General features: G+C 45.7%; 1 protein-coding gene and 1 long non-coding RNA gene across 23 annotated transcripts in view; one reads left to right on the top strand and one right to left on the bottom strand.

Annotated features, from left to right (window-relative positions):
• Positions 1 to 10,803, bottom strand: part of ARPP21 (cAMP regulated phosphoprotein 21) — a 255,503-nt gene that overhangs the window by 2,356 nt on the left and 242,344 nt on the right. For all 21 annotated transcript variants that reach the window (XM_053359483.1, XM_053359482.1, XM_053359485.1 and 18 more), the window contains one exon: positions 538 to 689. In XM_053359483.1, the coding sequence (XP_053215458.1) occupies positions 538 to 689 (152 nt within the window). The remainder of the gene's footprint in view (positions 1 to 537; positions 690 to 10,803) is intronic.
• The window catches only part of LOC128398428 (uncharacterized), a 93,885-nt gene that overhangs the window by 59,023 nt on the left and 24,059 nt on the right, over positions 1 to 10,803 (top strand). The gene's annotated exons all lie outside the window — the stretch shown is intronic.

Genomic DNA, 10,803 nt, shown 5'->3' with positions numbered 1-10,803 from the left:
CCCTCAAATGTTGGTATTAAAGCCGCCAGTCAAATAACAAATACTTTTTACACATCATTTGAAAATTACAATTAGATTCATTGGGCTCTAAACCAGAGTTTTAAACAAGGGGGAAAGGGCAGGTATTTTGCTGCTTTCCCACTTTCAGAAAAGATAATATTTGGTTAAGTTAAAGTTAAATGAACTAAGTTGAGTGGCAAATGTGAAACTATTTAGAAACACAGTTCTTGTTCTGTACTACAATAATTTTATTAAGCATATTTCAATATTTGTAATAGCAGGTTTTTATGTGTATGTTTTGTGTCAATTTTGCTGTTATTTCCTCTTGTAACAACAGAAAAAAATTATACAGATCAATTGGATTTCCAATTTATTACTTGAAGGAATTGTACGGTGGTGGTGATTTTTACTCCCAAATTTGCAGCTTCAAATAATTTTATGTAGGGACACATATGGACTTCTTATGGAATGGTAGTAGCCTTTATTTTAGCAATCCGCATGCCCAAAATGAAGACATTCAATATAGATGCTTTGTACCTGATACGACGACATGGTGGGGTATTGGACCATCATGCCTTGCACCTGATTTCCCTGTTGATTATTCATTAGGTTCTGACTTTGGGGAGGCTGTTGCATTCCCATGAGTCCTTGGAACCCTTGTTGTTGATTAGGTAAGACAGACTGGTAACCTGAAAGACAGAAACGACAATACATAGTTTCAGACGAGAGTTGCACTTCAGGAAAGGCGAACCTAGTTTGCAAAATAGGCTCTCATATTTCTTTCTCGGGTCCTGCAATGTCAGAGGAAAAGAAACCTATTAAAGGGGGAGAAAATAGCCATCAGCCAAAGATAACTCAACAGCAAGCGTACAGTCTTTGCTGTATTGCAGGCATGGCCAAACTTGACCCTCCAGATGTTCCGGGAACACAACTCCCATCAACCCTAGCTGACAGGATCAGTGGCCAGGAATGATGGGATTTGTAGTCCCAAAACATCTGGAGGGCCAAGTTTGGCCAAGCCTGCTCTATTGGATTCCTTCCTTTCTTGTGGAAAACTGATAAAATGCAAGTTTCTCCTAGGCATATTACCGTATTTTTCGCTCTATTGGACGCACTGGACCATAGGACGCACCGGACCATAGGAGGGGGAGAACAGGGGGAAAAATTTTTTTGTTGTTGTTCTCCCCCTCTAAAACAAGGTGCGTTCTGTGCATTCAAGGTGCGTTCACCCGAAGCCTCTGGAGGCTTTGGGTTCCTTTCGACCTGCTCTTTGGGGCTGGCGGGAGGGGGAGCACTGCTTTCCCCCCCGCCAGCTCCAAAGACCAGGTCGGGGAACAGCGGGAAGGGGGTGCTCCGCCTCCCCGCTGTCCCCCGAGCTTGTGGGGCTGGCGGTGGGGAAAGCAGCACTTCTCCCCACCGCCAGCCTCCAAACCAGGTCGGGTTTGGAAGCTGCTATCCGCAAGCCTTGGGAGCCCGGCGGCAACTGTCGGGCTCCAAGGCTTGCTGATAGCAGCCTGCATCCCGAAGCCCGGGGAGTGCTGCACAGCGCACCCCGGGCTTTGGGCAGATATCTGCAAGCCTTGGGAGCCAGGCAGGAGTTCCCGCCCAGATCCCAAGGCTTGTGGATAGCTTCCTGAAGCCTGCATTTGCTCCATAGGACGCACACACATTTCCCCTTCATTTTTGGAGGGGGAAAAGTGCGTCCTATAGAGCGAAAAATACGGTAATTGGAAGCAGGGATTCCTTCAGGACAGGAGATGTAGTTACTCACTTAGAAAAATTTATCTGGGTCATAATTTTAGGCTTTGGATTTCATCTTTGTGCATTATATTGTGGTATTATTATTTGTAATCTATTTTGTGTTTTCTTGAATATTCCTTGTTTGAGATGTGCATTTTTAAAAACGAAAATCACCAAGAGAGAGAATGAGGCAGATAAAGAAAGAAAATGATTAGGCAGAAAAACAACAGTTGAAGTGACACTTCTGTTCTATATGCAGACTTTTCAATTGAATTGTCAATCAGGGTGAGGTTATTTTGGGGTGGGGGGAAGTGACCTTACAATATCAATCAGAGATATATTTTTTAATATGAGGCAATCCAGTACTCCCAGCCAGATGTGCTGTACATACACAAGTCTTCAGAGAAAAGTTATTAGTTCTTGGTGGAGTGACATTTGCAGTGATTTTGTTTGCTTTCTATTTCCTTGCACAATGGAGAGATGCCTAGCAGATGATCGCCGAGTCGTGAGGTATATTGAACAACAAACTACTCATGAATAGAAATTGGGCCGCCATGACACTCATATACTTTCACATGGAAATAGCACACTATTTGCTTGCTGAAGAAACTCTTATTTGCCTGAAGTGAGTTTATTCTCTGAGCGCCACCACAAAGTTGATAGAATGGCACTATGCATAATTGAAAACAAAAAGAGGCTGAGAGAGACCACCACATATTAAATGATGAGCAGTGCTTATGTGAAAAAGCTGTCCTTGGTTCTCTGGCTACCTATTTTAGAAGATGGCAGTATCCAGATTTATATAATCTTCCCACCTCTCATTCATGTGTATACTTCCACAGCGCTCCTGTATTTAGACGATACAATGGCGTTCCATTCTTGGAACTGAGCCATGTCCCTACATCATATTTTGGGAAGATGTATCTAATTAACTCAATTGTAATGTTTAATGTCATCACAATGTTTTGCTTGTGACGCACGGTAACATGGGTGTTGGTGTTTTCTTATGTATGGAGGGTGATGTGTGGTTGGATTATATGACAGCATATGGGATGGTGTATAGAAAATCCTGATTTGAGATGGTCTTCTGCTGTGGTGTGCAGTGAATTTTTTCATAGGGGAACAGTTAGGGACAGAGGCCCCAGCTTGCGAGGGCAATGGGGGGGGGCGTCACACACATGAACATCATGCCTCCCTCCCTAAGCCGGGTAGAAACTTCCTGGGTTTTGGTGGTGCCAGGCTTTAATACTTTAATTTACCAGGGGCATTTAGGGGACTAGTCTTCCTAGTCCACTGACCGCAAGCCACTAGCCTTTAGATACATTCTAGCTTGGTAAATATTCATTCTAAACATCTGTGCGCATAATTTGTTTCAGTGTCACTATGGCCACGTTGGGATGTATCACCAAGCCAAACTAACAATGCTGCAACTATGATGTAGAATGGAAGGCGAGGGGCCCTGAATTTTGGCACTGCACAGGGCGCAGCTGAAGTGTGAGACCCCAAGGTACACCACTACACTGGTCTGAGTATAGAAGAAAGATGAAGTTGGAACTAGGACAGTCCTCCACCAGTTACAGCCTTAAGAACATTCTTTGCTTGCCACAAAGTGTATTACTGATGCCATTGAGGAGGCAGGGGTGAGGCACTAGCCAATCGGAACTGCATTTGAACCACACTGGTTCTTCTGCATTAGGGGTTGACAAGGTTGACCTCACCTGGGCCGGTTCACTCCAGCAGAGATCTCTCTGTGGGCTGGATCGCATGTGTGAGTGTGCGTGTCTGCGATTTCTGGTGCCACGGAAGCGAGTCCCTGCACCGCGCTGGTTTAGCGCAGTGCGCGGGGATTCACCGAGTGGGTGGCTCAGTTCAGGGGCGGCTCGTGGGCCGGATAAACAACCCCCATGGGCTGCCGACCTTAGGTTGCCGACCCCTGTTCTGCATGCTCAACCCTGCATGCCGTTGCCTATTTTTAGGTAGCCTAGATATAAGTATGGTAAGGAAAAAAGGTAAAGGTAAAGGTACCCCTGCCCGTACGGGCCAGTCGTGTCCGACTCTGGGGTTGTGCGCTCATCTCACTCTATAGGCCGGGAGCCAGCGCTGTCCGGAGACACTTCCGGGTCACGTGGCCAGCGTGACAAAGCTGCATCTGGCGAGCCAGCACAGCACACGGAACGCTGTTTACCTTCCCGCCAGTAAGCGGTCCCTATTTATCTACTTGCACCTGGGGGTGCTTTCGAACTGCTAGGTTGGCAGGCGCTGGGACCGAGCAACGGGAGCGCACCCCGCCGCGGGGATTCGAACCACCGACCTTTCGATCGGCAAGCCCTAGGCGCTGAGGCTTTTACCCACAGCGCCACCCGCGTCCCTATGGTAAGGAAAGGACGGGGCAAAATGGAAAGGCAGGATGAAACTTATTCAAAGTACTTATACGTTTCAGGAAAAACTGGCAGGGTATAGTGGAAGACGCAGAAGTATGAAACAGGTTTTCCTCCATGCTTTTGCTGTTCCTCATTAGCTTTCATACTACATCTAGTGTACTCCTTGAAAGCCTCTTTACTATCCCCCGAGTACATACATACAGGGCTTATTTTCCAACGGCAGCACACATCAGATGAACCACCCTATTACCGCAAGCTCTGGGGCCTCTTTACTGCAATTATATCATCCTCCATGTTATATCTGCTACAAAGACAGGGTGTCTCTCTCCCCCCCCCCTTAATCAGGACAAACATGAGACACATTGTTAAATGGCCAGAGAAATGAGCCGTGCATGGATTTTCAATGAGTGCCTCCGAGGAAAAAGGGAGCACTGGATTTCCCGTGTAAATGGACGAGGCTGTCATCTTATTGAGGTAATTCTCTGAACTTTTATGATCCGTATCACTATGCAGACAGTCAGAAAATTTAAAGCATCCCCAGAGGGAGCGTTGCTGTATGAAAGGCTCACCACTGTTTTAATTTCTTAATGAGCCTATGGTGCTTAAAAGACAAAGCACAGCAGTTGCACACCTCTGCCAGCCATGTAACCCAGGAGTGTAATTAAAATAGGTTTGCTGCTTTCATTATCTCAATCGAGATCCTTTTGCAAATAACAAGTCTATTTTGCAAGGGCCAGGCCCCCCTTCCTCTTCTAGATTCAGCTTTGGAGGCAAATGTCAGCCCAAAATCCCAGGCCTGAATTCTGCTTTCCTTTAAGATAAAGGATTTTACTGGCCTTTGCAGACTAGCAGATTTAGCTTTGACTTTAGCCCCGGGGCAGATTCTGAGGCTTTTTAATCTATTCATATAAATGTCCATGCCACAAAACAGTAAAATCCTGCTCCCTCAAGTCTGAGTGGCTTAGGAAAAGATAACCCATTGTCAAGAGTGATTTACAAATTTTAGTACCATGCTGTCACCATGGCCTTCAGAAATACTCCACAAGTACTGAAGCATTGCAGGGCCTCTGGTTTCTTCCACTTACAAGTGCCCACCATACAAGCCTCACATAAGTCATTCTATACAAATGTGCTATATTTGTAAATGGGCTGCCCGGCTCTAAGACACGTACGGACAGTCTTGCCTAACACATCCCCAATTATATTGCTAGTTTTCCTTCCTTGGAACAAAACATGGGGCCATGAACAGAGGGACTCCTTAGCCCCCTTTTGCCAGAAAACTACCAAAGTATTGCTTCAGGCACATGTGATCCAGATTATGACATTATCATTGGGATGTTCCCAAACTGCACTGTATATATATATGTTACAGATACTATTTTAGGTCTTTCTGACAGTAGCCATATGGCAAAACCCATTTTCGCTAGGATTTATTTAATACACAAAACAAGACACACACAGCCTTCCATGCTCAAAACATTGTAAATGTTGTTTTTTTAAGAGAGGGGTGGGGAACTTTAGGCCTGGGGGTCAAATGCAGCCCCCTACTCTCTCTCACCAGTGCTGTATTTATGGTGTCTGCTGCCCCTGGGCAGAAGAAATTTGCCATTGCCCCACCTTCAATAATAAAACATGCATGTGAATATAGGAAGCTGCGATCATACATCCCTCCATTTTGAGCTCTGCAGGGTTTACATCATGAGTAAAGCATACTTCCCAGAGGACACGGCACCAAACACATGCATTACAACCCCATCGCAGCAGCGAGAGGGTGGGACACAAGCAAAGGTGCAGAGGACAAAAAAGCCCTTCTTAGCAGGAGCAGCCTATGTGTGTGGAAGGAAGGCTCAGTGAAAAGCTAGCTTTTGCAGTGAAGATTGATGAGTGCGAGGAGAGCAGCAAAGGTGCACGAGAGAATGTGGAACAAAGTAGCAGCGATACCTGTTCTGAACACAACTCCCCTCCCTTCTATCCCCGGCTTTGCCAGTGTGCTTTCTCATTCTCTGCCTCAGAGAGGTTCTGCTGAACGTGGTCCAGCTCCTCTTTCAGAGTGGGGGCAGGAACTATCCTTGGCTGGTGCAGCAAGTTTATTTCCACCTCCTCACCAACAACCCATGAGACCATTCTGGCAGCAGCTGGTTCCAGGGCCTTGTCCAAACTTTTTGGGGGAGACACGGACTCCTCAAATTACCTGCCCAGGGCAACTGCCCCGTTTGCACTCCCCTAATTACGTCTTTAGGGATGTGGGTGGCGCTGTGGGTTAAACCACAGAGCCTAGGGCTTGCCGATCAGAAGGTTGGCGGTTTGAATCCCCGCAACGGGGTGAGCTCCCATTGCTCAGTCCCAGCTCCTGCCAACCTAGCAGTTCGAAAGCACGTCCAAGTGCAAGTAGATAAATAGGTACCACTCTGGCAGGAAGGTAAACGGCGTTTCCGTGCAGTGCTCTGGTTCTCAGAAGCGGCTTAGTCATGTTGGCCACATGACCCAGAAGCTGTACGCCGGCTCCCTCGGCCAATAAAGTGAGACGAGTGCCGCAACCCCAGAGTCGGTCACGACTGGACCTAATGGTCAGGGGTCCCTTTACCTTTTTAATTATGTCTTTGTTTCTAGGCCTCATGCCCTCCACAGGCCAGAGTGCTTTGCACTCAGTGTTTTTGCCTGCTGGAATGTGTCCTTGAACTGACGGTGTTTCTTGTGTGCCTGGTTGGGATGATGGAAAAACTAGCCTAAGTGTACAAAGGTAGCATTTACATTCATTGTCCTACCCACTCTTGCCTCTGGTCTCACCCACCATTAAGACCCTGTTGCCCAGAAGGAAATGTGGTCCCCCAACAAATAAAGGTTCCCCAGCACTGTTCTAAGACATCTCTAAGCATAACCTACATATACACAGTTGAATAAACACATTTAACCAGCTACTTGTCTGATTTATCCATGTACAGTGCAATCTTACACATATCCACTTCAATGTGGATTCTTTCCCGCCTGCCTTCTGTGTAATGTCTTATTTTATTGCAAGATAGAGGACAGGGACTTTCTTTTGTGATTTGTAAGTTGCTCTGGGAGCCTTGTCTTTTTTGGGGATGAAGAGCAGGATTAAAATAAACTTTCATCAATTACTAATTGCCGTATTTTTCTCTCTATAAGACGCACCAGACCACAAGACGCACCTAGTTTTTGGAGGAGGAAAACAAGAAAAAAAAATATTCTGAATCTCAGAAGCCAGAACAGCAAGAGGGATCGCTGCGCAGTGAAAACAGCAATCCCTCTTGCTGTTCTGGCTTCTGGGATAGCTGCGCAGCCTGCATTCGCTCCATAAGATACACACACATTTCCCCTTACTTTTTAGGAGGGAAAAAGTGAGTCTTATAGAGCAAAAAAGTGCCTACTCCCAAGGAAGTAGTGCAGGATTGCAGCCTTTATGTGTTTAGTCACAGCGCAAAGGGCAGTGTGTGTTAGTGGATGCCATCTTTGAGATTCCTGCTTGGCTAAAGATTTATTATTTGGCTTCGGGATACTCACTACTTTTCAGTTTCCGTCGTTCAATGGTAAAGCAAGAATAATGAGCCACTTAATAGTGTCATGACTGCGCGATTAAACAAGGCTTGTGAAACACCTAGTACAGATTTTAAAAACTAGTACATTAACATTATATACATGTACCCTCAGAGTAGATTTACAGTAGAGAGTGGCAACAGCACTAAGACATCTTGAATTCATTTTTCACACCCTCAAATGCCAAAGAACTTCAGCCCTGATAGTCCCAAAGAGATAATATGTACAATGTGACATTAACAACAATACACACTACACTATAAGAGATGTTTTAGAATTAGTATGATTTCCAAAATTGAAAAAGGTCTTTGGCATTTCCCAAGATTATGATTCAGGAACCTCCAGGTATGTACTACTGTCATCACATATCCAAATATTCATATTTTCAAAAAGGAGGTTTGAAGAAATATTGCATCTGGCAGTTTGTTAAATTGTACGTTAAAAGCAACATTGGCATTGGAAGCACTGAAAAATAATTCCAATATTGTGATTAAGCCAGCAGACAAAGGAGAAGCTACATATAGTTATTTGGAATAGAGGGGATTATTTGAAGGGAGTATAAAGACAATTCAGTGATTCTTCCTGCTACATGCATATTAAGCATAATTCTACAAAAGACATAAGGATTATTATTAAACTACTGCTACTGGTAAAAGGGACCACAGGTGGCACTGTGGGTTAAACCACAGTGCCTAGGACTTGCTGATCGAAAGGTCGGCAGTTCGAATCCCTGCGACGGGGTGAGCTCCTGTCTTTCGGTCCCAGGTCCTGCCCACCTAGCAGTTCGAAAGCACCCTTAAGTGCAAGTAGATAAATAGGTACCGCTTTCTAGCGGGAAGGTAAACGGCGTTTCCGTGTGCGGCTCTGGGTCGCCAGAGCAGCCTCGTCACGCTGGCCACATGACCCGGAAGTGTCTGCGGACAGCGCTGGCTCCCGGCCTCTTGAGCGAGATGAGTGCGCAACCCTAGAGTCGGTCACGACTGGCCCGTACGGGCAGGGGTACCTTTACCTTTACCTTACTGGTAAAAGAGGCAGAAGCTTTCGGATATATAAATGAGATGCACAGTATTTAAGTAGATGGTTCCAGTTTGTTACATATCACTGTATCAGGATCTTTTTTGGAACCTATACCTTGGTTCCATTTTGTTTGGATTTGTAAAACTCCTCTCCAGCTAGTTTCTTCTGCAAGGTTCCAGACGCATATTTACAAAGAGAAACATGTGTTTGCAGCCTTGCAGGGGAAAACCAACACAGGCCAGGGAGATATATAACAGGGAAGGCGATCAGCATGAAAAGGACCAGGCACAGCTACTTCTTTTCTTCTCAAAAATTCTTCTTTAAAAGTAAACACCTGCTGCCATGACTGCTACATACAGTGAGGGGGGGAAAGTATTTGATCCCCTGCTAAATTTGCCCGTTTGCCCTCTGACGAAGAAATGACCAGTCCATACTTTTAATGGTAGGTTTATTGTAGCCGTGAGAGACAGAATAACAACAGGAAAGCCCCCAGAAACCCAGAGGACAAAAGTCAGAGATTGATGTGCATTATAATGAGTGAAAGAAGTATTTGATCCCCTAGCAACCAGCCAGATGTCAGGCTACCTGGTATCTTCACTGTATGTAACGAGCTGAGATTAGAAGCACCCGCTGTAAGGGAGAGGTCTTACCTGTAATCCCAGCTCGTTACAGTACCTGTACAAAAGGCACCTGTCGACAGAAGCAATCAATCCAGCAGATTCCAAAGTAGCCACCATGACCAAGACCAAAGAGCTGTCCAAGGATGTCAGGGACAAGATTGCACAAGGCAGGACTGGGCTACAAGACGATTGCCAAGCAGCTTGGTGAGACGGTGACAACAGCTGGTGCAATAATTCGCAAATGGGAGAAACACAAAATGACTGTCAAGCTCCCTCGGTCTGGGGCTCCATGCAAGATCTCATCTCGTGGAGTTGCAATGATCATGAGAACGGTGATGAAGCAGCACAGAACTACACGGGGGGAACTTGTCAATGATCTCAGGGCAGCTGGGACCATAGTCACCATGAAAACAGTTGGTAACACACTATGCTGTGAAGGACTGAGATTTTGCGGAGCCTGCAAGGTCCCCTTGCTCAAGACGGCAAATGTACAGGCCTGTCTGCAGTTTGCCAATGCACATCTGAATGACCCAGAGGAGAACTGGGTGAAAGTGTTGTGGTCAGATGAGACCAAAACCGAGTTCTTTGGCATCAACTCAACTTGCCGTGTTTGGAGAAGGAGGAAGAATACTGCCTACAACCCCAAGAGCACCATCCCCACCGTCAAACATGGAGGGTGACATATTATGCTTTGGGGTGTTTTTCTGCTAAGGGGACAGGACACCTTCACCGCATCGAAGGGATGATGGACGGGACCATGTATCGTCAAATCTTGGGAGAGCACCTCCTTCCCTCAGCCAGGGCATTGAAAATAGATCGAAGATGGGTATTCCAGCATGACAATGACCCAAAACACATGGCCAAGGCAACAAAGGAGTGGCTCAAGAAGAAGCACATTAAGGTCCTGCAGTGGTCTAGCCAGTCTCAAGACTTTAATTGGATTGAAAATCTGTGGAGGGAGCTGAAGGTTCGAGTAGCTACACATCAGCCTCGAAATCTTATTGACTTGGAGAGGATCTGCAAAGAGGAGTAGGACAAAATACCTCCTGAGATGTGTGCAAACCTGGTGGCTACCTACAAGAAACATCTGACCTTTGTAATTGCCAACGAGGGTTTTGCCACCAAGTACTAAGTCATCTTTTGCAAAGGGATCAAATACTTCCCTCCCCTCACTGTACGTTTATATGCAGCATGCAATTTCCTGAGCTGCTCAATCAAAATACAAAGCCTGGGAAGGTCTTTGTTTACTTCAATGGGAAAATTCCCTTTATCTTAAAATATACCACACCCCTGCAATGAAGCTTGCCATTAATGCAGGATTTGGCTAATTTTCTCTGGTGCTAATGATGTCAGTATTCTCTCAAATTGCGGAAGATCAAAACACTCTTAAGCTGGTGGCACTCTTCTTAGTTTCACTGAACATAGCAAGTGTGGCAAATAGTCTTAGAATTATTATGTCAAAGATTCCTCTATTTAGCTAGAGCTGCACA

Source organism: Podarcis raffonei, chromosome 12, assembly GCF_027172205.1.
Source record: "Podarcis raffonei isolate rPodRaf1 chromosome 12, rPodRaf1.pri, whole genome shotgun sequence".
NCBI lineage: Eukaryota > Metazoa > Chordata > Lepidosauria > Squamata > Lacertidae > Podarcis > Podarcis raffonei.
Note: the sequence above shows the minus strand (reverse complement) of the source record. Positions and strands in the feature narration are given on the sequence as shown.